The 27,204-nt window shown below is 46.2% G+C and overlaps 1 protein-coding gene across 3 annotated transcripts in view; it reads left to right on the plus strand.

Annotated features, from left to right (window-relative positions):
* The window catches only part of GALNT10 (polypeptide N-acetylgalactosaminyltransferase 10), a 239,078-nt gene that overhangs the window by 181,295 nt on the left and 30,579 nt on the right, over window positions 1-27,204 (plus strand). For all 3 annotated transcript variants that reach the window (XM_005558350.4, XM_073994637.1, XM_073994638.1), the window contains exons 5-7: window positions 12,002-12,187; window positions 16,179-16,362; window positions 22,323-22,440. In XM_005558350.4, the coding sequence (XP_005558407.3) occupies window positions 12,002-12,187; window positions 16,179-16,362; window positions 22,323-22,440 (488 nt within the window). The remainder of the gene's footprint in view (window positions 1-12,001; window positions 12,188-16,178; window positions 16,363-22,322; window positions 22,441-27,204) is intronic.

Consider the following 27,204-nt stretch of genomic DNA (forward strand, 5'->3'; position numbering starts at 1 on the left):
GAAAGTTCCGACATATGTTCAGCTTTCTCTTCCTGTGCACTGAGCAGGAAAATTTCCCCCAGGAGAACACTTTTGCCCTTTAACAAATATGAAACTGACAGGCCGACACTGTTGGTGAAGTGGAAGGATTTTTTTTTTCTTTTTTAATAACACCTTAAACGATAGTCATGGAAGCCGGCATCCTAAATGAAACACATGTTGCTCTCCGACACCTGACAACCTGACATAATTTAAGAGCAGCTACCAGTAGCCCACAACTGGAATTGCCCATGAATCTGCTCCCCTGGATGGGCTCCAACTAGGTGAAAACGTAAAGTGGGCTAAGTCCAAAGGACCTGGTCTTCTCTTCTCTTTTGTAGCTGATTGGTCGGGAGTCACTTTCAGAAAACAGAGGAGACTGTAATTAACTTGATAGAGGTGGTTTCTGGAGTGTTTTTATTCGTCATCTGATTATTAAACAGATTTACGGCCCTGCCCACTGCTGAAAAGGGAGCAAGGCATTTAGTTGAAATTAAAAGTGCAGACAGAGCTGCCTGTTTAGATAATAGCATCTCTTTTTTAATAGATTACTCATCTTCTGCAAAATAGGAGAGAGGAGTTAATTTGTGTGATGAAGTGCTTTCTATTTCTGGGAGCTGGCTGGTGGATGTGATTGCTTGAAGAAGGAGAATAATTCATTCTTAAAATCACCAAAGGCATGTTCAGGCCAAATACCTGCACCCCGAGGAGTAGGCTAATTTGTAGCATGACACCTAAGAACGGGCGGGCCTGCGGTTTCACAGCAAATGTTTGGGGAAGGTGTACAATCTTTCTTTAGGTTGCAGGTCATTCCAACCATTCATTTTCAGAAAAAGGTCAGAGAAATAAACTTAATGTGTTAATCTAAGCCATCAGTCCAGGAGGCCTCGATTGTTAAGGGATGGTGAAAAGAGACTGACTTAGACTTGAATTCCAGAGAAGCTAACATGAGCTGTTTAATCTTGGGTGGTAATCTAGAGTCCCCTGAAAGAACCCACGTGCACCAAACCATCATCAAGGAGGACTTTAAACTTAACTGAGCACTCGATGGAAGAGGCAGAGAAGGGGTTTTACCTCACATACTCCATAGCAGCCCACTCGCAATCTCACTAGACATTCCTGCTCTCCAAAGTCCCCTACGTAGACCACACCACTGGGGACTGTCTGCCCTCTCACCCTTCCTTCTACACCACACTCAGCCTTACTGGTTCCTCTCTCCTTGTTCCTAAATTTTCCCTCGAGAAATTTATTTTGTTAATGGAACATGCCCATTAGCATTCCACTCAAACTCCTCTTCACTTATTGTCAGCTACCACCCAAAACCACTTACAGGCAATACACCTTTCCAAACAACTCCAGTGAAAGGAATTGTCTCCATCTCTTTGTTGTCTCCTCCCAGGCTTGCCACTGCACTGACTTGTCCAGGAAGGCATGTATATCAAGAGCCGATGGTTCTCGTTTTGGTTGAAACTCCACCAGCAGTTGTTTGCTGTTTTAGACAATCATGTCATCAACAGCAGTGCTGCTTAGGGTACTCGAGTTGCCAGCCCTGTCTGTTAGGTGAAATAATATGCAGTCCAATATATGGCACTTACAAGTACGAGCATTTGACTTCTTCTCTGTCTTCTTGTAGTCGGCCTAAGCGTTTATGTTGAAACACATGTTATTTTATTATTTCTCCTTTACATCACAAGTGGGACATTATTAGAATTTTTGGAAATGGGTGTTAGGCAGGTTATACTACTTGTTAATTTTATTTTAAAATATTAAAGGGTGCCATACAAAACAGCTGTTTCATAAAGGGGCTTTGAGTTGGAGAGGGTTGAAAACCCCTGAATTTTCCTTTAAGCTGGAGCTACAAGGTAAAAATAAAAATTTTTAAAAAGAAAACCCCTGAATTAGAGGGTGAGTGAGTCAGCCAGATGTTGGAGCTATGTTGGTCTTTGACTAAGGGGGTTAGATCCAATTCCCTTAGATCTGCTGTGTCCTTGATGTTTTTCCAGCTGCTGAGACAATAGGCCCATAGATACCAAAAGCTCCAATAAACACCTTTTCCTGGCAGCTCTTATGGTGGTAGGAAAGACACCTAAAATAGGCCCTCTGGAGTCTTTGGGAGAAGGAAATTGGCTATTTGGGAATAACCGCTTCCTCCACCTATTGGTACTTCAGAGATCTCAAGTCAACAGAAAATAATTCTGGAATGATCTATTAAGGTAAGCAATGCAATGATAGTCCTGTGTATAAAACCCGGGGCACATTTTTGTCCGTTCTCAGAAGGCCAATAACAATAGCAATAGTAACCATGGTATGTCATGCAGAGTACTAGCCTTGGGTCAGGGGCCATGGCAGAGGATCATCTGTCTCAGGATCAGGCGGGCCACCTTTTAACATTATAGGTTCCAGGCTGTGCCCTAGGCCAGGGATTTTCAGATAGTAGGAGTAGACCCATTGGAAGGTCATCAAATCAGTTTACAGGGTCATCATGTCTAGGATTTTAATAAAAATAGAATACAAGAGGATAGAATAGAAAAAATAAATGTATCCCCGTGAATCACACCTTGTATTTCAGTTATATGTGTGTGTATACTTTTGTATGTATTTGTTTCAGGTCATGATGTAAAATGTATTTCTTTTTTTTTTTCTTTCTTTTTTTTTTTTTTTTGAGACGGAGTCTCGCTCTATCGCCCAGGCTGGAGTGCAGTGGCCGGATCTCAGCTCACTGCAAGCTCCGCCTCCCGGGTTTACGGCATTCTCCTGCCTCAGCCTCCCGAGTAGCTGGTACTACAGGCGCCCGCCACCTCGCCCGGCTAGTTTTTTGTATTTTTTTTAGTAGAGACGGGGTTTCACCGTGTTAGCCAGGATGGTCTCGATCTCCTGACCTCGTGATCCACCGGTCTCGGCCTCCCAAAGTGCTGGGATTACAGGCTTGAGCCACCGCGCCCGGCCAAATGTATTTCTTTCTATGAGTCACAGTCAAAGGTTTGAAAGCCACCGTTCCCAGAAATATAGAATCAGAATCTGTGAGACTGCCTCAGCATCTGTGTGGAAACCAGCTTCCTTGGGGGTTCTTAGGGCTGAGGTTTGGCAACCTTTGCTGTGAGCGCTATTGGGAGATGTGTTCATTTGTCAGACCTTTTCTCACTTGAAGGTGAGAGGATGGAAACAACGCAGCCAGGCTAGGTGGGGACCAGTGTGAATCTGAGGGCTGTGCTCAGAGACAGGAGGAGGGATGTGAGGGCACCCAAGCCAGCACCCTCCCGCTCACAGGTTTGCTGGGTTAGGGGGCAGAATAGTCTTGGATTCCTTAAAGAACTTCAGGTTTGGCCGGGTGCGGTGGCTCACAGCTGTAATCCCCAGCACTTTGGGAGGCTGAGGCGGGCGGATCACGAGATCAGGAGATCCTGGCTAACACGGTGAAACCCCATCTGTACTAAAAATACAAAAACAAAACTAGCCGAGCGTGGTGGCGGCGCCTGTAGTCCCAGCTACTCGGGAGGCTGAGGCGGGAGAATGGCGTGAACCCGGGAGGCGGAGCTTGCAGTGAGCCGAGATCACGCCACTGCACTCCAGCCTGAGTGACAGAGAGAGACTCCGTCTCAAAAAAAAAAAAAAGGAACTTCAGTTTTTCTATTATTCTAGCAGGAAACATGGGATTCTGATTTTGATCACTTAGAATTCCTAATATGATCAAGATGGCCTAGGTTGGTTTTTCTGAACTCACCTTCGGCATTATGTCACACCGGTGATCCTCAAACCTTTAGCATGCCTAAGAATCACGAGGAGGGCTTGTTAAAATCTGGCTCAGTGGGCTCCACCCATCTGCTTCTGTAGGTTTAAGCTGAGGCCTAAAAATGCGTATTTCTACTAAATTCCAAACAATGCTGATGCATCTGGTCTGGAACCACACTTTGAAAACCACTGTATGAGTTCACCAGAAAGGAATGTACCCAGCATAGCTCGTGGCACAGCAGGAGCTCAGTAAATGCTTTCCTGATTAAACTGGACTGAATTCTCCTCCGCAGAGATGCTCTCGCTGAGGTTCAGCTGGCTCTCTGCTTTCAGTGGGGCAAGAAATGGCTAGTTGATATTGAATTGTATGCTTTAAATGGGTGAATTGCATAATATGTGAATTATATCTCAGTAAAGCTGTTATCAAAAAGAAGAGGAGGAAGGGAAGGGAAAGAAAAGAAGTGGCCAGCTTTCCAAGCTGCTCATCGAAAGTGTCCATTATGCCTGAAATTGTCTTATGAGCAGACTCATGTCAAAGGAAAACAAAGGTTTTCTAGCTGAACTCTGAGCTTCCTTTCAGCTCTGCCACTCTCTGAAATTCCTCCTGGGGATCTGAGCCAGAAAAAGTATGTCTTTCCTGAAGGGCTGATCTGTTTCCCTTTTCCAAACAGTAAATGATGCTTAAATGCCTGTACATTTCACCTGCCAAAACCCATCCTGGTATAAGCATAGCTTTCCTTCTCAACCTGTCTTTTTAATTTTCCTGCTGTTTATATTTACCTGTCTGTAAGTTTTTCAAGCAAGGGAAAGCCTTGGACATCCTAGAGGATTAGGGTTGGAAACTGGTATTTGCCAGGCAGAATAGAGAGACTGAGGGCATTGAGAGGTGGTGTAGTTGCATGGTTAATAATAACAGCTTTGTAATCAGAAACACCTGCTCTGATTCCTGGCTGTCACCTACCAGCTGTCTGAACACAGATTCACATAGAACTTTTCTAAGACTCAGTTTCTCTTTGTCTAAGAAAGTTGTCACAAGAGAGTTGTCACTAGGAGATTTGTCACAAGAATGAAATGAGGCCAGGCACGGTGGCTCATGCCTGTAATCCCAGCACTTTGGGAGGCCGAAATGGGTGAATCACTTGAGATCAGAAGTTCGAGACCACCCTGGCCAACATGTCGAAACCCCATCTCTACAAAAAATACAAAAATTAGCCGGGCATGGTGGTGCAGGTCTGTAATCCCAGCTACTCGGGAGGCTAAGGTAGGAAAATCACTTGAACCCAGGAAGTGCAGGCTGCAGTGAGCTAAGATGGCAGTGCTGCAGTGAGCTGAAATGGCACCACTGCACTCCAGCCTGGACGACAGAGCGAGACCTCATCTCAAAAAAAAAAAAAAGAATGAAATGACAGACAGCACAGGACCTAGGCACACGGTAAGCACCTGACAAAAATCATGACAATGATGATAAAGGTGAGGGCCCACCTCATCTTAACATTTCCTTTGGTTGGAAACACCGGAGTATCAAAACAGGATAAGGGATGATGCTATTTACTAACGTGTACTCTCCTCTCTCTCCAAATGGATTGCCGGTACCTTGTGATACACCAAGATTTACAAGTGAATAAATCTATCCCAGGAAACAGATGAACTATGGTGCTTTAAGAGCAGAAGCCAAGCAGAACGAAGACTTGACAAGACCCGGAACACCTACAAGTCCCAGAGCCAGTTCAAGCCTCTGCATGGTTAGCAGCACCCCAGGGGCCAGAGAACCGACGCTGGTGATGCTGCTGACTCATCTGGCTGGTGGCCCCTCCCTGCTTCCCTTCTGCTGCTCCTCCTCTTCTTCCCTCTTGGGCCACTCCGTGGGGTGCTCTCCCAGATGCTCTGCGTCCTGCCAGATCATGGCACAGTAGAGCTCCTCTACTTTTGGTGCTCCTCAGTGGTGTTTCTGCAAGGCTCAGTGGCATCAGAGATTGAAACTCTGAAATATTCCACTTGGGAATTGATCTGATTACACAGAGTAGTGAAGATTCCTGAACAAACGAAACTATATCTGAATCCTGTCTTCAGCACGTAACTTGTTAGCTGTGTAGCCTTGGACGAGAATTGTTTTCTGGACCTTGTCTTGAAGTGAAGGTGTGGAACTAGGACCTGCTTCCTTCAAAGGCTTGTGAAATTCAGACAAGATGAAGGTTCACAGACGCCTCTGGCTTGGGTGCTAGGCACGAGGGACACCCTGGTGAGAGGACCATTCACAGAAGTTGCCCTCATAAGCTTAGGGTTGAGTGAAAGAGACAGTGAGGAATTCCACAAATATGCAGGGTGATCGAGCTGAGTGCCTTGAAGGATGAGTTCCAGGCCTTTGCAAGGGGCTGACATAGGAACCTACTGAGGTTTGAGTACATCAAGAAAGGCTTTGTAAGGAGTTGAAGTTTGCACTGGGATCTGAAGGGTGAGCTGGAGTTAACTGGGAGGAATTGTGTGGAGGCCTTGGGATGTCAACCAATCCAGGCAGAAGGACCAGCATGGGCAGAGACCCTGAGGCTGAAGGGGACATCATGAGGCCTTTGAACACCAGAAATAAGATAGTAAGGGAGGGAGCATCGTTGAGGGAGGGAGCAAGACGAGGCTGGAGAGGGAACAGAGACTGACTGTGCACGCCTTGCTGTATGACCCTTCTTCCAAGAGCCAGGGGAAGCCATTGAAGGGTTTAAATTTAAACAGGAGAGTGGAAGAGTAACAAGATGCAACGTACTGCTCCTTTTAAAGACTGCTCGAATGGCTACAAACAGTCTAGACTACAGAGGGGCGAGCCCTGGCCGGTGCATAGGCCATGGAGTGCAGTGCTCCAGACCAGGCTCAGTAGAGGCCGCCAGCAGGCTGTATTTCTGCCGTGTCACTGTCACAGTGCCAGTGCGTGAGAATCTTACCATTCCTATCTTAGTTTCCTAGGGCTGCTGTAACAGAGAACCAAAAACTGGGTGGCTTAAAACAGAATTTCATTCTGTCACAGTTCTGGAGCCTACACGTCCAAAATCAAAGTGTCCTGCTGTCTCTGAAGGCCTTGAGAGGATTTCATGCCTGTTCCCAGCTTCTGGTATTGCTGGCAAGCCTTGGCATTGCTTGGCTCGTAGACTCACTACTCCAGTCTCTGCCTCCATCATCACGCAGTATCCTCTCTGTGTGTCTGGGTCCGGATTTCTCTCTTCTTAAAAATATACCAGCCATTGGATGAGTGCCCACCCTAATCCAGTATGACCTCATCTTAACATAACTACATCTGCAAAGACCCTGTTTCCAAATAAAGCCACATTCACAACCACCAGGGGTTAGGACTTCAATATATCTTTTGGGGGATATGATTCAAGCCACAACAACTTCTCCTTGTGCCACAGTCAACCCGGTAGAACCATCATCAGAGTCCTAAGAACCCTTCAGACCAGACAGGAGGAAGAGGCTCCACTTTAAGACAGGAACCAAGAGAGCCACAGGCCCCAGACACACCACAGTGTGTGTGTGTGTATGTGTATATGTGTGTGTGTGTACACACACATGTGCACACACTCAGGACAGCATGTAGGGAGAGGACTCTGGGAAGCGTGGGCCCTGAGTTCTGGCCTCACTCAGACCTCACCAGCTGAGAGAGTTGGGGCAAGGCTTTCCCTTCCCTTCTCTCCCCACTGGAGAGAAAAGGTCTCCGTTTTCTCTCCAGTGATATCAGAAGTGATGTTACCTGCCTGCCCCATCCTCCTTGCATTGGCTCTGAGGAGTCCAGTGGGATAATCAAGTATTTCCTGAGAAGTTACTGCCTGCCCAACACTGAGATAGCTTATTGGGAGTGTTCTTGGGAGAGGAGCAAGAGTTCTACAAGTTGAAGTTGTTACATCCTTCTCCATTAATCCCCTGGGCTCTTCTCCTCTTACAGCTTGGTGGTTACAAGTACAGACTCCATTCGCTTCCAGATCATCCCATGGGCAGGGACAGAGATGAAACAAGAGACATAAAGCTAAAGGATGGGTACATGGGAGGTTCATCATTCTGTTCTACTTTTTAAAACTATGTTTGCAGCGATTCTTAATGTTGAAAGTTTAACAAAGAAAACTACACTCTGGAGCCAGATCGCCTGGGTTTTAATCCGATACCTGCCACTTACTGTGTGGAGCTTGGAAAAGTTACTTAACCTCTCTGTGCCCTCAGTTTCCTCGTCAGCAAAATGAGGATACTAATTAGTGACTAGCTTCATAGAGTTTTTGTGAATATTAAAGGATTAAACAGGTGTAAAGCTTCTGGGGCTGTGGTTTGAGTGAGTACTAAAAACATGTTAGCCATTGTTCGGAGAAAGTGGGCACCAAAGAACTGCATGTTGCAGTGCTGAAGTTATCACTGTGAGCTTCATGGAATCACGCATTCAGCTTCGGAAATCTTCTAAGTCATGCCTGCTCCTTGGAATCTGAGTTTGGGTTTTCTGAAGCAGATCCTGGGACAGTACAAATAGTTTATTTGGGAGGAGATGCCAGGAAATATCAGCAAGAAAGTAAGTAAGTGAGAACAGAAAGAGGGGCCCCCAGGAAGAGTGCCCGTGACAGGCAGCACTGCGGGCGGCTATGCATGGTCCACCGGGAATTCTGGGAGCCAGCGTGGAGCATGTGTTCAGTGTCATCCCACCTGAGGGGCGAGGGAGCTCGGGGGGTTGTTGGCCGAGGTCTGACACATGGACCTGTGCAGCCACTGGGGAAGAATGGCAGATGCTGGCAGGTGGTGGGCAGGCAGGCATGAGACTAAATGCTGAGAGGGGATATGGGTGGGGCACCAGATGTATGTGCCGCAGAAACCATCTGTCAGCTCTCTGACAAGTGCTCATCTAACACCTGTGTAACGCCTTACAATGATGGGCGCTCCCACCTTCAGAATCGGCCTCAGTGTCTATTGATGGCTCTGAATCTTTATTAAATTAGGGGTAATAAGGATAAAAACAATTCTGTGCTGTTTACAATCAGGGCAGCCAGCCCCTAAAATAGGGATGATGAGTATGTGGCATTAGGGATGCTGTGTCAGATGCTGAGGCATCTCTTCTCAGTCCTGACACTTTCATACTGAGCCAGGATACAGCCTCAGTATCTTTCTTAACAGAGCTTTAGGTGTCCCTTCCAAACCCATCAGTGTGGGCACTTTGGTGAACGCAGATTGTCAGCCCTGCCTTAGGGCTTATGAAGCTGGGGTAAATCTGAGGCTGGAAAAAGCTCTGAACTGGGTTATAATCCTGCTGTGTCAAGGACCCACTGTTTGATTCTAGGTAAGACATTTAACTTCTCTGACTCTCCCTGCTCTTCTTTGGGTAGAATGAAGGGACTGACTAAAGCGAGGCAGACATGAGGTTTGGTGCATTAGGAAGAGCCTGTTATTTTACAATCAAGCAGGGTGAGTCTTAGACTTTGGCATCCTCGTTTATAAACTATGTTCCTTGAGTGGCTCATGTCTTCCACTCTGAGCCTCAGCATCTCCTTCTATAGTACCCAGTTTGTGGTGGTGTTGTGGGTATCAGAGATAATGCAGGTGAAATAAGGAGTTTTGCATGCGAGCAGGGGCTCTGTAATTGTTCCCTATAATTGTCATCATAATCATCATCATCTTCATTTAAAGTCCCTCCCAGATCTAAAACTGTATGACTTTATGAAATATCCTCATCCAGGAAGATAGTGTGGTAAAATAGAGCAACAGTCCTGATTTTGTATAAATGCACTGTCTAATAAGGAGCATAATTGCCCCTAAATAATTGCTCTGACTTTACCACAAGCTGTCAGAAGGCCTTAATTGGTCACTCTGTAATGACTGTGGCCATCTGCGTTCGGGGTGATTTAGCGATAGGGCTCTGCCCAAGTGGGGGCCTCAATGATTAGAGCCGGCCAGGGTGATATTTCTCCCTCTGATGGGAGTAGTGGTGTGTGGTACAGGAGATTATCTCATTCTCGTCGTAATGACCTATCAGTTGAACCCAGCCAAGAAGAAGCGGTGGTCACAGACAATGACTATGGATTTTTTTCTTTTTTCAAACATAGTGTTCCTGCCCGATCAGCAGCATATTTGGAGTGTGATCATGCCTCTTGCTATCTTGTCTTGTTGCCCAAGAAAGTCTCTTTTGGAAAGATTTAGTCCCTCAATTAGGGCAAATTGATTTCTGCTTTCTACAGAGTCACTGTTCCAAAGAGAAGTGGGAAAGGGCGAGGGAAGCCATATTAATCTTTGCGCACAAGCAAGAAGAGACCTGGAGCATTTTTTAGCCTTCTAGCTTCTGATTGTATGTATGTAGATAATCTTTTCTCTGTATTCTAATTTCTCCTGCCTACAAGATGCCAGACAACATAACACGAAACACACTTCATCTCAATGAAGTTCCTGGTGACAAAAATCACAGTGATGGAAGCAGTGTTTCCCTAAGTGTACCAATGCAAAAGTCATTTTTTTTCTTTCATTCATTCATTCATTCATTCATTCATTCATTCATTGAGACAGGTTCTCGCTCTGTCATCCAGGCTGGAGTGCAGTGGCTCGATCATGGCTCCCTGCAGCCTCAATATTCCCGGTTCAAGCGATCCCCCCACCTCAGCCTCCTGAAGTGCTGGGATTGTAGGCACAGAACCTGGCCCAAAAGTGATTTTAAGTCACACCTAAAATGATTACAGGTGGTTCAGAGACTTTGCATTAAAAGTAACACTGGATCATGTGGAGGGAAAGCCTTCTCTTTTCAATTCTCTTTCATTCTTCTGATCACCTGAAATGAGGAGCCTTGGTGGGTTTTCCATAGCTCCCTGCTTGACAAAGAGAGGACAGACCTTAAGCTCACAGTTGTGGAGAGGCAGCAGTATCTGGTAGAAATCTAAAACCTTACAGCAAGTTTTTATTTGTTGGAGATTTTTAATTATTAGCTCTTTATTAAAAATGATACCAATTTTTCATCTATGGTGTTTAAAGTTTCCCTTTAAATTTAATAAAAAGTTTAATTTGTAAAAGTTGATTTTTAAAACAACTAAGTAAATTGTAGTAAAGTAGATGAATGTGGCAAAAATCTAGATGGTAGTGTATGTTTGTCAGTGACTGGGGAAACACAGCTAGAAGAAGACCATCATGTTTCCACAGCAAACCCAGGAATTCACTGGCTGTATATCTAATCCTTATGCCTTTTCTTTTTCTTACCAATTACACTGGCTGGGAATTCTAGTACAATATTGAATAGATGTTGTGAAAGCATACAGCTTTTCTCCTGATCAGAGGAGGAAAGCATTCCACACTTCATCAGTAAGTATGATGTATGCTGTAGGTTTCTTTTGCAGCCATCCTAGAGTCTTCATAAAGGACACCAAGCCTGATTAAAATCAAGAGACACCAACGTTGAGGCTGAGACTTTTAGGAGAAATAGACTGTCTTTGATATTTATTTAAAACAATTTATCCAGGCTTGGGGCAGAAATCCAACCCACATTAGGATAAGCAAGGAGAGGAATTTGCTGTCTTGTGTAATAAGAGCATCTAGGAGTCTGTCTGCTTCAGGCACGTGGGTCTAGGGAACTGAAATGTCATCAGGACAATGTCTTTCTCTCTCTCCATGTCTTGACTCCTATTTTTACAGGTTGGCTTCAGTCTCATCATATTCGCTTACCACCTCTCATCACCTCATTTCACCAAAGATGTCACCAGTGGCTCCAAACTTAGGGCCAACCAACTAGCAAAAGGAAAGGGTCTCATTTTTCAATAATCCTAGAAAACATTCTCAGGACCCATTATTTGGACCAACTAAGGTCACATGGCCATCCTTGAGACAATCACCGTGGCCAAGGGAATGGAATGCCCTGACTGATCAGGCCTATACCACATGTTGGACCCATGGAATGGAATCAGCCCCACCAAAGTCTAATGGACTGAGAAGGGAAGGGGCAGTGTTCCAAAGAAAAATAAAAATATTGTTACCAGAAGATGAGGGAACGGTTCCCAGTCAGGCATAAACCACAAATACTCACACCCTTGGACAGAAGGGTTCCAGGTCGTGGTACCATCTCTGGACCTCTTTAAGCCTTAATTTCTCCATCTGTAGTACACAGGTGATGAGCCCTGCCGTTCTTCGCCCTGTCTGAAAGGTCTGGTGAGGCAGTGTACAGGAAAGCTGTTTCTAGACTGTGAAGTGCAGTTCACATGTAAGGGAGCAGTCATAGGATGACTACTAAGCAACTGTTCTCACCCGTCTGTCCTCTTCTGTCTCATAGAGCACCTGAAGAAGCCTCTTGAAGACTACATGGCTCTTTTCCCCAGCGTGCGAATTCTTCGAACCAAGAAACGGGAAGGGCTGATAAGGACCCGAATGCTGGGGGCCTCAGTGGCAACTGGGGATGTCATCACGTTCTTGGATTCACACTGTGAAGCCAATGTCAACTGGCTTCCCCCCTTGCTCGGTAAGAGAGCCCTTCCCACTTGGAGGGAGGCGAACTGCAATGAGCCTGCGCCAGTGGCCCCCTCCTGCAGCAGAGAGCCACCCATGAGGCTTCCCTTGCCTGCTCGAGATGCCCCCAGCACGATGCCAGGTGCCATGAGGGATTCAGAAGCTCAGGAGTGCTCAAAATTAAAATCTAACCAGTCCTGTGCCTTCATTTGACAGAGAAGTTAAGACTCAGAGAGGAGAACTGACTTACCCAAAGTCACACAGCATATCTGCATCTAATGATGTGACTGCTTTCCTCAGATTATTTCATTTTATTGCAAAGCAAGCCCATGCTGTTTGCTGTTAATAGCCAAACTGTGGGGGTCATCATCATGTCAACTTAGAAGAGTTACCATAGACTGTGCTGCCACTGTGAGCCAGGTAGTTATAAGCATTATCTCTAATTCTCACAAAATCATGCAGGTCATAAGTATACCCCTTATGTAGTAAACTAAGGTTCTGAGATGTTGAATGACTCGCTTGTCCCCTTGGGCCATAAGTGTCAAAGTCACCATCTGTCGGGCTCGAAAGTCTCTTCTCCTTCGCAGTTATATATTGCCTCCCTGTATTCACTTCCTCTTAGACAAGCGTTCCTGGCAGATATCAGGGAAGGGCTGTAGAGAGGGCAGCATGATCCAGGAGCCCACCACCACAGCCTACAGACAGATGGGAGATGGGAAGACTGGAGGCTGGGTGAAACGTGCCTGAATCAGGCCTGAATCTTGAGGAGTTCGGTTTTGACGAGGGCAGTGTGCTGGTTCTGACAGGCAGACACGGAAGAGGAACTGTCCCATTGAGACTGGGAGTCAGGTGAAGGACACAGCCAGGGCTGGAGGCAGACTGGGGAAGAGTTATCATCTGGAGAGAAAAATGAACTCCTTAAGAAAGGATGGGTAAGCTCTCCACTATAGAAAGCTTAGGGAGCAAAGAGGACTGAAGTTTAGGGCAAACTTGAGCGTGCGTCGGAATCACTTAAAAGACTGTGAAAACACAGATGCTGGCCCCTATCCACAATTTCTGATCCAGGAGGCCCGGGGTGGAGCCTCACAAGTTGCATGCTACCCAGCTCCCAGTGATACCAGTGCTGCTGTTCTAGGGACCATACTTTGAGAAGCACTGGTTGGGGTATGCCACCATTCAAGGGAGAGGACAGAAAGCAGAACCCACACAAACACACAGAAAGATAATCCCACAAATCTGTAACACAGATCAGCAAGGAACTTTCTTATTCGATTCTGTGCTTCCGACCCCAAGGGTCTAGGATCTCACTGGGCTGGGGAAAGGATATAACCCAGAATTTCTGGTAAACTGTTTATTTAATTAAACCAAGAGATATTCTGCATTTGCCTCTTATTACTGAAAGAAAAAAAAGAAAAAGAAAAAAGCCTCACCATAAATTGCCTAATTTATAGTCCTGAAGGAACAACGCATTTGTAGGGTCATTCAGTGACTCATAAAGAGAATAAAGTGGTGGGGTTCGAAGCTGAGCTTGTAGTCTAAATAGCCCTTAACTCTGTTTCTATGGAAATATATGAGGGCAATTTTCATAATCTGCAGACATACATGGAAGAAACATCCCCTTGTTGGTTTTTTGTTGTTGTTTCATTTTTTGCTTCTTCCAATAGAAATGTGAACCACTAGTGTAGATTTAAAAGTCTGTCCCTGCTAATATCAGCAGCTGACAGAGCGCATCATGGCTTTTGTCTGTGAAACCATTAACACCTCCGTGCACAGCTCACTCTGCCTCCTTTGGAGAACACACATTTCTGAGCCTAAGAAGGATTCATTCCCCTATGGAAAGCCACTGTTGATCATCATTTCCTTCATCATCATCATCATCATCATCATCATCATCATCATCATTATCATTATCATGGCTCTCAGAACCCCTTCACTTTCTCAGCCACATTGACATTTGAATTTGACCGTTGCCTGGTAAGGCAGGCAGACCAGGCATTATTATCCACTTTTTGCAAACGAGAAAACCGAGAGGCACGGAGTGAGGGAGATGTTCAGCCTTCCTCTCCCGCTTCTGAGCTGCCCTCAGTGATCCTGGTCACAGAGAGCATCGCCGAGTGCTAACTATGTGCCAGAGGCTGCACTGAGCGCCGTGGCTCTGTCATCCCACTCGGACTTCACAGAGACCCCATGAGATAGGTGCTGTCTTCCTCCCCTTTGTCAGCAAGGAAACGGAGGCTCAGAGACATCAGATAGTCTTATCCAAGGTCATACTGCTAAGAGGTGAGAAAACCAGGATTTGAGCCTGGGCATTCTGTCCCCAGGTGGGCACAGTGCCTTAGAACACTGCCTTCCAAAGCTACCTTGACCTCGTGCCTCCCACAGTCAGCCAGCAGCCAGCAGGGCACTGTGTCCTCAGTCCCAGCCCTTCTTGGACTTGAAGTCCGCTGAAGGGCCATGAACGATTAGATGGGAGGCCCTACTCTAGATCTTTCCCTGGAGGAGATTCTTAAGCTTCATTAAGAATCCCTGGGCAATCTGTCCACACGGCAAATCCAAGTCAGCCTCCAGAGATTCTGATTCAATGGGCCTGGGTCGGGGGCAGGCACATGAGTTTTTTAAACACACCCCCAGGGGCATCTGGCACTGATGGCCCCTGATCCACATGTGGGGGTACGCTGCCAAAAACAGTATTTCTCAAACTCTTTAAACCATGTGCCCCAGTAAGAAATACCTTGGGCATCTCAATCCAGTACACAGATATACACACTCATGCAGTATGACTGAAACATGTTCCTGAAAGAGTATCACCTGTCACAGTATCCCTTATCACCTGAAATGCAGCCTGATATTTAGTATTGTTTTTTGGTTCATTACAAATGCACGCACAATCAATTTCATGACCCCACCTATGGATCGTGCCTTGCAGTTTAGAAAAAAGCAAAAATGCTGTTTTCTCCCCTGGAAGAAAAATGTGCTATCACTTGATGAAGGAAGCTTGGGCCCCAGGCAGCTGCTGACTGCCCTGGCCCTACCAGGCTCCCATTTCCAAGCCTTGAATTTGACTTCTGGTCCAAAGCAGCCAGGCACTGAGAATAGCCCACTTGTCCCCCACAGCGGATTCGGGACCCAGTAGCTCACTGTTACCCCCTGGCTGTGGTCAGGGTTTCTTGGCACAAAGAAGAAAGGCAAAGCAAACCAAAGCTGGAATTATGTTGGTAGGTTGGACAGAGACTCAATTTTCTAGAATCACCTTCTCCCAGGCCTGAAAGGGACCATGAAGCCATCTAGGTCAAGACCTCCATTTGCCTTTGGAATCACCCAGCCTCTGGCATCCCTGCAGGGTGATGGTCCACCAGGCCCTGCTTACATACCTCCAGTCTTGAGGGCTCAAACTTCCTGGGGCAGTTCATTCCCCCATCCATAGTTCCAATGATTGAAAAAGTTGAGCTGAATTCTTGCAAGGAGGGCCATTTGCTCACTGCTTACAGCCTAGGGTGCCAGTGAGCTGTTAGGGGCACATAGTCTGCTATGAAGGAAAGTGCTGGGGTGCCTGCTGCTTTGGGCCGTAAGTCAAGCTCAGGACTTGGAATGCGGAGCCTCGCAGGACTAGAACAGGGCATTCCCAGAAGGAAACCTATCTTTTTCCATAGTGGTACTGATCATTAGGCTAATAAGGCATGCATGCTAAGCATTTTCAAACATACTGTGTTCAGTCCTCGTAATCTATGAGGCAGAGCCTCTTCTTAACCCATTGCACAGAGGAGAACACTGGGGTTTGGAGATATTATTTGTGCAGCTGACTCAGGGCCCCATTGATGGTAAAAGGACTGAGATGAGAACCCTGGTCCCTCTTGCTTAAAGCTTGCACTCTCCCTTCCCCCGCATGGATTGTCAAACTGAGGGTTCAGAGGTGTTAAAAATACAAGTAAGCTGCAGAACAGGATGGTGCACTTAGCTGCTCCCCCATCCTGCTTCATCTGATAGGCATCTCTTGGCTTCTTCAGACCGCATTGCTCGGAACCGCAAGACCATTGTGTGCCCGATGATTGACGTGATTGACCATGATGACTTTCGGTACGAGACACAGGCAGGGGATGCCATGCGGGGAGCCTTTGACTGGGAGATGTACTACAAGCGGATCCCAATCCCTCCAGAACTGCAGAAAGCTGACCCCAGCGACCCATTTGAGTAAGTATGAACAACCCTGGCTGGTCCCAGTGGCTACCCAATGACTGCTCCCAACACGCACACAACTCAGGATCACCATCTCCCTTAAAAGCCCAATGCAGAGGGTCCAGCTTCTCAGCCCCACTTAGTACCAAGTGTCAGATATCCCCAGCCAGAAGCACCATCCCTCCCAGCTTGTAACAACAACCTCAGCTCATGGCGCACCAGGCTGGTCTCCACCTTGCCCACTTCTGCACAGTTTGCCAGCATTGCCAGCAGGGGTGAGTGGTCTCTCATGCTCTCTTCCTCAAGCCTGGCATGCAATTATAACCATTGTCACCAGGTGCCCAGCCCAGTACTAAGCACATTACTCTCCGATCCAATTCAACCCCCTACAACTATATATGGTGAAAATTATTATCCATGTTTTCCAAATGGGGACACCAATGCTCCAAGAGCCTAAGTAATTTGCCCAGGTCACTAGGTACAAATGCAGGTCTGTCTGCCTGCTTCTGGAGCCAATTTTCCCATCATACTGCTATACCCAGTTGGAAGTGTTAGGAAAATAACAGTTTGTCCCACAGCAGAAGTTTGCAGGCTGGGGGAGGGTGATGGGCTGGACTCATAGCATCCTAGAATGTGAAGGCTGGAAGGAACCTACCAATGAAGAATTCAACCCCTTGCAGATGAAGAACTAAGGCTCCAGAAGGAGGAGCTCTGTGAGTGGCTAAGATGGAAATAGAGCCCAGCCCCTCTCTGGTGCTCCAAGCTCTGGAAAGGGCTTCTCCCCAGTAGTAGGCTCACCGTCCTTGCAGCTGTCCTGTGAGCTGTTCCAGCTCTCCTGCAACAGTTGTGGAAAAGATCTCTGGATACAAAGCCAAAGCCCAAGCTCTCCTGCTGTATTAGTTTCCTATGGTTGCTGTGATAAATTACTATAAACTTAGAAGCTTAAAACAACACAAATTGATGATTAAAACTCTGGAGGTCAGAAGCCTGAAATGAGTCTTACTGGGCTAAAATCATAGCATCGGCAGGGCTGCATTTCCCTCTGGATGCTTTGGGAAGAATCCATGTCTCTACCTTTCCTGGCTTCTAGAGGATGCTTACATTCCTTGGCTCATAGCCCCTGCCTCCAACTTTAAAGCCAGAAGTATAGCATCTTTAGATCTGTTTCCTTCTCCCCACTTTCCTTCACACCTCTGCTTCCTTCATCACATCTCCTTCTGACTCTGACTTTCCTGCCTCCTTTTACTTACAAGCCCTGTGATTACATTAATGATATGTGATTCCATCAGGCTTGCCAAGATAACCTCCCCACCTCAAGGTACTTAACCTTAGTCACATCTGTGAAGTCTCTTTCGCCACAAAAGGTAACATATTCACAGGTTCCGGAGATTCAGACACTGCCATAAATGGGGAGTCACACCTCTCACCGCAGTTTGGCCCCCAGTGAACCACACTTCTCTGTGTCTTACCCTCCCCACCTGAGAAGCAGGGCTGTTGGAAGCTCAGCCATCTTCGTAGGCATGGTACATACATACCCAGGGCTCCTGAGAGGAACCCCTAACACTGTGGGCCCCAGGGCAGGCTCAGAGATAGGAAGAGCTGGGCTTCTTTGAGGAAATGAAAGGTGGCCAGGACAATGGACCAGCCTGAGCCAAGAGTGGAGAGCAAGAGTGGATTCCACGTCTCCAGCAGCAGGTCAAACATTTGTGGTCTTCTCTTGGCCTCTTTTATCTTTTTTTCTTTTTTTTTTTTTTTGAGATGGAGTCTCGCTCTGCCGCCCAGGCTGGAGTGCAGTGGCCGGATCTCAGCTCACTGCAAGCTCCGCCTCCCGGGTTCACGCCATTCTCCTGCGTCAGCCTCCCGAGTACCTGGGACTACAGGCACCCGCCACCTTGCCCGGCTAGTTTTTTTTGTATTTTTTAGTAGAGACGGGGTTTCACCGTGTTAGCCAGGATGGTCTCGATCTCCTGACCTCGTGATCCACCCGTCTCGGCCTCCCAAAGTGCTGGGATTACAGGCTTGAGCCACCGCGCCCGGCCAAGCCTCCTTTATCTTAAACACAGTGGATCACTACTATTAGATCCCTTTCTGGCCCAAAGATATGATTTAGCCACGATCATATTATGCAGTCTGCTCCACCTTCCGTATACCTCAGAATCAATCCTCAGTTGACCTAAATCCTTGTAGAATAATACCAACACCAGCAGTAACTAACATCTGGCCTGTGTTGGCAAAGCAATTTCTACTGACATTATTGTGCATGATCCTCACAATAATGTAGGATCCTCAGGTGTTGGTAGAATTACCCTCATTTGACTGATGGAGGCCTTGCAGTTCAGAGAGGAAACAAAACGTGTCCTAGTTGACATGACTGCAGAGGCTGAGGTAGAATAGACTGCTCCAGAAAATGGAATTTTCAGGGTAACCAAGGGGGTAATGGAACCTTCTTTATTGTTTGAACCTTTGCAATAAGCAGACTCATTGAAAGGTACTTAAGGACAGGTCTTGGCCCATCGTCGTCCTCGTTGCACAGTAAGGAAAGGTTAAGACTAGGTCATCCAGCTGGCCAGTAGCAAAGGCCCAGCTAGTGCCTTCTGGGGCTTCAGCCTCCTCATCTGGATATTGAAGTAGCTGGCCTGACCAGAGATCACTGGCTGTTGACCCATCACCTGGGGAGCTTGTAAACACACCCAGGCTTCCCTCAAGAGCAGTCACACTGGAGTCTGGGGGTGGGATGCAGGTATCATTGTGTTTTAAAGCTCCCGGGTGATGCTGATGTGTGGCCATGGTTGATAGTCACTGGCGTAGATGCTTTCTTAGGGGCCCTCCATCCTCTCCCATGATTCCTTCCAGAAGTCTCTCTTCTGTTTTTTACTTGGACAGAACCCTCGGAAGTGGCCACTAGAGAAATTCTGGTCATTTTCTACACAGCTTCCCACCTTCCCACTTGATGGTAGAGTGCCCAGCAAGTGGACAATCTACAGGCACAGCATGGTGCAAGGATGTTTAAAAGACATGGTTTCAATGGCCGACCCCACTTTCAGTAATAGCTTATCCACTCACTATGAGCAAATTATTTAACATTTTTGATTTTCAAATATCTCCATCCGAAAAGGAGACTAATATTAGAGCTTTGTGAGAGCTAGAGATGGTGTCAGTAAAGTGAGTAGCACACACTGGACCCTCAGAATTGTTACTGGTATTGCCGAACACAACAGAAACCGGAACAGGCTGGGCAGAGAGGCCTCTCTCTGGAGGCAAAGCCTCAAGCATCCCAAATGCCTTACGGCTGATATCCTACCTATTCCACGCAGCTCCTCGGCCCCTGCCCCTGCTTTGACCCAGGCTGATTTTCATGTGCAAAGCCTCGATTTCAGTCTCCCATGAAGCACCAAGTCAGAAACACTGTCAGCCTTTCCAGGCAGTAGATTTGTGGCTCCAGCCAAAAAAAAACCAGGACCCCCCCAGTCTCCAGAAGACAAAGGGGAGTCAATACCTTATTTCTTTATAGTACTGGGTACTTTTAGAACTATTCTAGCTGTGTTGATCCATTCTCACACTCCTACAAAGAACTGCCTGAGACTGGGTAATTTATAAAGAAAAGAAGTTCAACTGACTTGCAGTTCCACATGGCTGGGGAGGCCTCAAGAAACTTACAGTCATGGCAGAGGGGGAAGCAAACACATCTTCACAAGGCGGCAGGAGAGAGAAGTGCTGAGCGAAGAGGAAAAAGCCCCTTTTAAAACCATCAGATCTCATGAGAACTCACTCACTATCATGAGAACAGCAGCATGAGGGTAACTGCCCCCATGATTCAATTACCTCCCACCAGGTACCTCCCATGACACCTGGGGATTATGGTAACTACAATTCAAGATGAGATTTGGGTGGGGACGCAGCCAACATATCACTAGCAGTGTGGGATAGGAAGTATAGCCATCACTCTGTTGTTTAGATGGGGAATAGGGCTCAAAGAGGTTAAGTCAGCATTGTCCAATATAATACAAGCCGCATATGTGATACTATCTTTTTAAGGTAAAGAGAAACAGGCAAAATTCATCTTAATAATATATCTTATTTAAACCAGTATATCTCAAATATTATCATTTTAACACGTAACCAACACTTTAAAATTATTGAGTTTTTTCATACTGTTTTCATCCTAAGTCTTAGAAGTCTGGTGTGTATCTCACACTCACAGCACATGTCAGTTCACACCAGTCACATTTTAAGTACGGAGTCATCACCTGTGGCCAGTGGCCTCCTTCCTGGGCAGCGCAGGGTTAACCGTTAAACACTGCATCTCAGGTCACACAGCAGGTTAAGGAAAGCAGAAATGAGAGTGAGGGTTCCCAATTCTCATGCCCTATTCTTTGCATGCATCACCTACTCCTCCAGTGTTCCTGCCTGCCTGGAGGCAGTATATTGTGGTGGCGAGGGGTGTGAACTGTGGCTTAGGTTAGAGATTCACATCCCAGCAGTGCTGCTTTGTAGCCATGGGGCCTTGAGCAAGTTCCCTGTCTGCACTCCAGTTGTACATGTGTAAAATGGTGATGATAATGAGGCCTGCCACATGAGGTCGAGGTGAAGAGTAAATTCATTTTATTAATGAATTAGTTCAATATAGCACCCGGCATATTCAAGCCCTCAGTAAATATTCAGGGGCTCCCCTTTTAAAGGAGTCCTGCCTGTGCTGTAAAGGCTCATCTGCTACTGGAAGGATGAGCTGCTTGGGCAGCTTGTGGGTTGACTAAGGGCTTTTTTCGATCAGCCCACTTCCCATGAGTTTGCACTTCCAAGGACCAGGAGGGGGAATGGAGGTTGCTGCTGGAATGTTTGGATTTGAGGGTTTGGAGTTTTCCAGTGGAGCCAGACAAGGATGTAGCCACTGTGATAGATTTGCACACAGCAAACGCTGGTTGGCCCCTACCAGGTGCCAGTCTTGTGTGAGATACCCTGGGGGACGCCAGCAGTCAGCAGCATGACGTTTCCTCACTTAGCACGGTGCCAGGCGGACTTCCTGTTCCCGTGGGTACTGCATGATTTGTCGTCTCTGTGTCCTTGCTGACGTTGTTTTATCCTCCCCTCAGTGCCTTTCCCTCCCCCAAATTTCCTCTTGTCCAAACCACTTAAATGCCATCTCCCCTGAGCCTCATTCCTTGACCCTTGCCCCAGCCATCCTCCTTACCCCAAAAGCTAGAAACAGACACACTCCTTTCAGATTCCTATAATGTTCTGTGTGTACCTCCCAGAGTCCCTTATGCACCCTCAGTCTTGAGGGGGCTGCCCCACTACACCACTATCCCCTGAAAGACTGATTGACCTCGAGATTCTTCCAGCACCTCCCTCACAACTGGCACAGGATGAACAAACTCATGAGAGAATGAATGAATGGAGTTAATCTTATCTCCCAGTTTAACTGAAAAGACAGAAACGGTGGCTTCTTCTGTAAACACCGCAGCAGAACAAACGTCCATGCTGGGCCTGCTGAGTAACAATTGTCAAAGGAGCATGTTCAAAAACAGAGTCCTAGGCTCCCTCCCGCAGGGATTGTTTCAGCAGGTCTGAGGTGGGACCCAGCAAGCTGTATATTTTTTCATCTCTCTAAGAGATTCTGTAACAGACACGCTTGGAGAGACCAACTTGGACCATTTAGTAAGAGGACTAACATGTACATATTTATGATGCAGCTACAGGTCCCATGTGGACAAAGTACTGTGATTTCATTTCACAAGTACTCTTAGGTGTTAATTGTGTAAAGGAACTTCGGGTCCCATTTGGTTAAAATGTAGCTCTTATGAAAGGAAGTTGTAGGCAAGAAAGGGGAATGCCTGGAAGGGCCTTGGATTCCCTGGAAGACACTTGGGCTGTGTTCAGGGGGCATCATGGAACACCATCACTGGGGGAACGGCATTATCAGAGAGCACGCGGCCAGGACATCTGCACCTTCACGCCGTGTTCTTCTTCTCTGACAGGTCTCCCGTGATGGCCGGTGGACTGTTTGCCGTGGATCGGAAGTGGTTCTGGGAGCTGGGCGGGTATGACCCAGGCTTGGAGATCTGGGGAGGGGAGCAGTATGAAATCTCCTTCAAGGTGAGCCAGCCCTCCGGACGCCCCCTTCTTGGCACAGCCTCCTGAGTGCCTGTCCCAGTAGGCGCCTCAGCTTCTGCCTGAGCTTGCAAAGACTGGAGGCCTCAGGGTTCTACAGCCCTTCAGCCCATCGGGTGAAGAAGACAGGGGCTCATGGGCCACTCTTTGTTGTGGTGCGGGGGGGAGGTGTGGGAGGGAAGGGGAGTACCCTCCAGCTGCCAAAGGCTGGTCTTCACCACAGCTCTGACTGGCATTTGCCTTGTGTCTTCTTAAGATGTTGGAATAAGGTCTTGTTTCTACTCAAGATGGCGGGTCTGAGATTGAGATGTCCAGCAAATAAGCAGTGGGCCAGAGAAGCTAGGAAGGCCAAACAGGATACGTAGGCCTAGAGGAGTGCGCTCAGTCACCCCCTCAAGTTTTCCCTTTTGTACCTGTTGCTCTAGGACTTTGACAAAGACCAGTGAGCATAAGCTCCAGTTGTAAAGTCACAGGCCTAGATTCAGATCCCAACTCCATCATCAGTAATTATCTGACTTTGAGCAAGTTAGATGACCCCCCTGAGCTTTCTTTCCTCGTCTGAAATAAGGGAATCATGATAACTACCTAGCTTACAGAGCTATCGTGAAGATTAAGTGCAAGCATGTCTAGAAAGTGCTTAGCACACAACCTGGGAACATGACCAGCAATTAATAATTGGTAGAAATTGTTAAAGTTTCAATGAGTAAATACTGTAACCTACTTGACCAGCCTATGGGCTCTAGAAGCTTTCTGACAGTACTGGTAAAGGAGTTACTAGTTAACTAATAACTAGTTAAGCACCCAAACTTCCAAGGCTGCATTCTCCACTTTATTTGTAGGAGTCTGTCTTGTTCTCAAGTGAAGGCTTGGACCTTCCGAGGGGAGGGTTAGCTCGACCCATGCCCTTGTGGCTTGTCAGAGTCAGCTTCTAACAGCTTAGACCCCTGGCTAAGGCATATCCCCAACCCACGAGGGACAGATAACACCATTACTGAAATGACCCCTGTGAATACACAACTCTGATGCCCCCGAGTCAGGCCTCAACTTTCAATGCAAAGGACCATTGTCAGGCACAGTGAATTAAGGCTCTGGTATTGGCGCTAGAGTGCCAAGATCAGATCCTAGCTCTGTCATGTCCTGCCAGCTGTGTGATCTTGGGCAAGGAATCGTCACCTCACTGAGCCTCGGTTTCTACTTCCATAAAATGGGTTTAATGAAATGTTAATCCTCACAGAGTTGTTGAGAGGATTAAGTGAGACCATGCTTATTAGGTGCGTCTTAATAAATTATCCTGAAGATTATTATTGACACATTAATATTACTATCTGCAACAGTGGTTGGGTAGTTCAGAACTGAAGAACATAAATTCTTGATTAGCCAAAAAAAAAAAAAAAAAACCTAGAATTCTACTGATGTTATTTAGGTTTGCAAAGCAGTTTATATCTTTTTCTTTTCTTTTTTTTGAGATGGAGTTTCAATCTGCTGCCCAGGCTGGAGTGCAGTGGTGCAATCTCGGCTCACTGCAGCCTCTGCCTCCTGGGTTCAAGCAATTCTCCTGCCTCAGCCTCCTGAGTAGCTGGGACTACAGGTGCCCCACCACCACGCCTAGCTAATGTTTTGTGTTTTTAATAGAAATGGGGTTTCGCCATGTTGACCAGGCTGGTCTCGACCCCCTGACCGCAGGTGATCCACCCACTTCGGCCTTTCAAAGTGCTGGGATTACAGGTGTGAGCCACTGTGCCCAGCCAGTTTATATCTATTTTAACCACCAGAGTTCTGAAGTTGTCTCCCATAAGGAGACCAGCCCCCCCCCCAAATAAAATTAATATTCACGTAAGAGGGTAATATTCAAAATATGTAACAACTCTGATGACACAAGCACATACAGTCGGAACAGACACCAAGCTATAAACAGTGGCGCATCCACTCCAGTGTGTAACAAGCGAATTTCAGTCCTGATCATAGCTAACAGGACAGTGTGCCGAGCCCTTCACAAATGCTGACTGGTTTAATCCTCACAACAGCCTTAGGAGAGTGGTACCATTATTATACCCGTTTTACCAGGAAGGCAAGCAAAGCTGAGACCAAGGCCTCACACAGCCAGAAGAAGCAGAACTGGGGCCCGAACGCAGGTCTGCTTGACTCCAAAGCCCATGCTCTGACCTGTTTTTGTTGTTGTTTAAATCATACCCAGACTGTTCTGAAAACCTGCCATGTTTTATGGACCTCTGCCTCACCCTTTCTGGGATTTTTTTTTCCTTTTTTTTTTTTTTTTTTTCTTTTTGCCTCTTCTGGGATTATTCCTAATTTACTTGGATATTCTGCAACCTCTTAGTTAATGGAATTAATAACAGTCTAAGTCGGAAGTGGCAAATAGGGCCAGGAACAGTGGCCGAGGTGGGAAGATCTCTTGAGCCTAAGAGTTTGAGACCAGCCTGGACAACACAACACGACCCCATCTCATTTAAAAAAAAAAAAAAAAGAAAGAAAGAGAGAGAGAGAAGGAGGGGGAGAGGGAGGGAGGGAGGGAAGGAGAGAGAGAGAGAGAGATAGCAAATAGGTTTCTACTCCCTGCCTGGCCAACTCTGATGCATTGGTAAGGGCTGCCCCAGGTGGGTGTTGATATGCATTCTGAGGCATTCCAAGCTTACCAGCAAAGTGTAGTCAGTGGGGGAGGGATCTTCTTGTGTTTCACTCACTGCCATATCCCAGGTACCTAAAGCCTGGCCCAGCACAGAAAAGGCACTATGAGACCAATTTTTATGAGTCATAATTTTTATTATTGTATTAAATCCTTTCTAAAATTATATTTATATAAATTATAAATATTCTAAAACTATGTAAAATGTATAAAAGTCTAGTAGTTCTGATATAACACTGTCAGTCATAATTCTGGTTATCATTTTAAAATACTACATATAATAAAATAACTAAATTCGAGACCAACCTGGTCAACATCGTGAAACCCCATCTTTACTAAAAATACAAAAATTAGCCAGGCGTGGTGGTGCGTGCCTGTAATCCCAGCTACTCAGGAGGTGAAGACAGAAGAATTGCTTGAAGCTGGGAGGCCGAGCTTGCAGTGAGCCGAGATCGTGCCACTGCACTCCAGCCTGGGTGACCCAGTGAGACTCTGTGTCAAAAAAATATATATATATATCAAAAACTTTTATCAAATTTTAACTGTGATTATTCTATTTTTGTCACGTATTTAGAATTATTCTAAATTCTTGTCTAAAGGCATTTACAATAAATTCTAGTCCAACATTGGTTTTCATTAAAAAGACTCTAATAAATATAAGTATAAAAAATAATACAATTAAAAGTATACAAATATATATTCCAATTTTATTAAATATCATATTTTTTCAATCTACAACAGACTTTATTACTATGAAGTATATATTACTGTATAGAATCTATAATATCCTCATAATAATCCTATTAAAATATTGTATTAAATACAAAAAAAAGACACCATCAAAAACCCCCCACACATACTAATGAGAACTAAATTCAATCCAAAACATACTTTCCAAGAAAAGGCTAAAAAACACACTAGGTCTGATACAACTATAACTAAAAATTACCAACCTTCCTAAACAAGAGCCCTCCTAACTACAGAAGGCAATCAATATTAGTCTTATCAACACAAGCAGACAATTAATTTATGACCAAAAACTTTGTGAGATAAGGTGGCAAATGTAAGAGGCCATGTTTGCCCATTTCCCTTTGCCAGGAGAATTTCACAAAGCCCCTGACTCCGGGACACTGCAGCAATCTGGAAAGATGTTTTAAAGGCAAAACAGGATAGAACGCATGGCCCCCCATGTCCCTTGCCTGAGTCACTACATTCCCTCAAAGATAAATGACCCTAGTCCTCGCCTTTCTCTGCTCATAAAATAACGTCCGACAAGATTAGTGACTATGCTTCTTTAATCTATAACCAGATGTACTCTAACACCCAAACCTTGATGTAATATTACACATACTAAATCTTCACCACCTATGTATAAACTAAAATACGACATTGGAGGAGTCTGAGAGAACCTTTCTAAAAGCCTCCTCCTAGGCTACAGGCCTTGGTCTATAATCCTCAACAAGACTTCTAAATAAAACTAATTTTAATTCTTTAAAAGCTTCATTTTTTTTTCTTTAGTTGACAGCAGTTAATAAATAGTGGCTGAATACTCCAAGTCAGTGTGTCCCTGGCCAGAATCAGCCTCCAAGCTCCTAACTGGCTCCTTGGTCTAGAAGACCCCCTTCAGAAACCCCCTCTATGGAGAACAGTGAATGGAGAAAGATTTGCACAGAGGAATTTCTAAACCAGCCCCAAATGATTTCATTCTATGTGTTTCAAAGACCCCTCCACTGATGCTCATCAGGCAATTATGGCAGAACAAATGGCATTTTTCTCCACAGTTATTTACAATAGACGTGGTAATGAAGCCATATTGGAAGTCTCTCACCCGGGAGGGGGAAGGAGGCTGGCTTACATTTCCATTTGATCCAATTATGTCCATCACTTTCCGGAGGAAATGAGACGGTGTAATGAGGAGGCTCCTGAGGTCCGGAAGGGAGACTTTTCTCCTCGGGCTTTCTCTCTCCTGGCTTGGAAAAGCAGAGTTCCTGGAGCCAGCAACAGCCCATCTGCCAGTGCACTGTCTCCCAGGACCCTGTAGAAAGGCTGCCTGCAGGGCTGAGGGGAACAGGTGAGCCCATTCATCCCTGGCAGCGCCCTGCTGGAAT

Source organism: Macaca fascicularis, chromosome 6 (assembly GCF_037993035.2).
Source record: "Macaca fascicularis isolate 582-1 chromosome 6, T2T-MFA8v1.1".
Classification (NCBI taxonomy): Eukaryota; Metazoa; Chordata; class Mammalia; order Primates; family Cercopithecidae; genus Macaca; species Macaca fascicularis.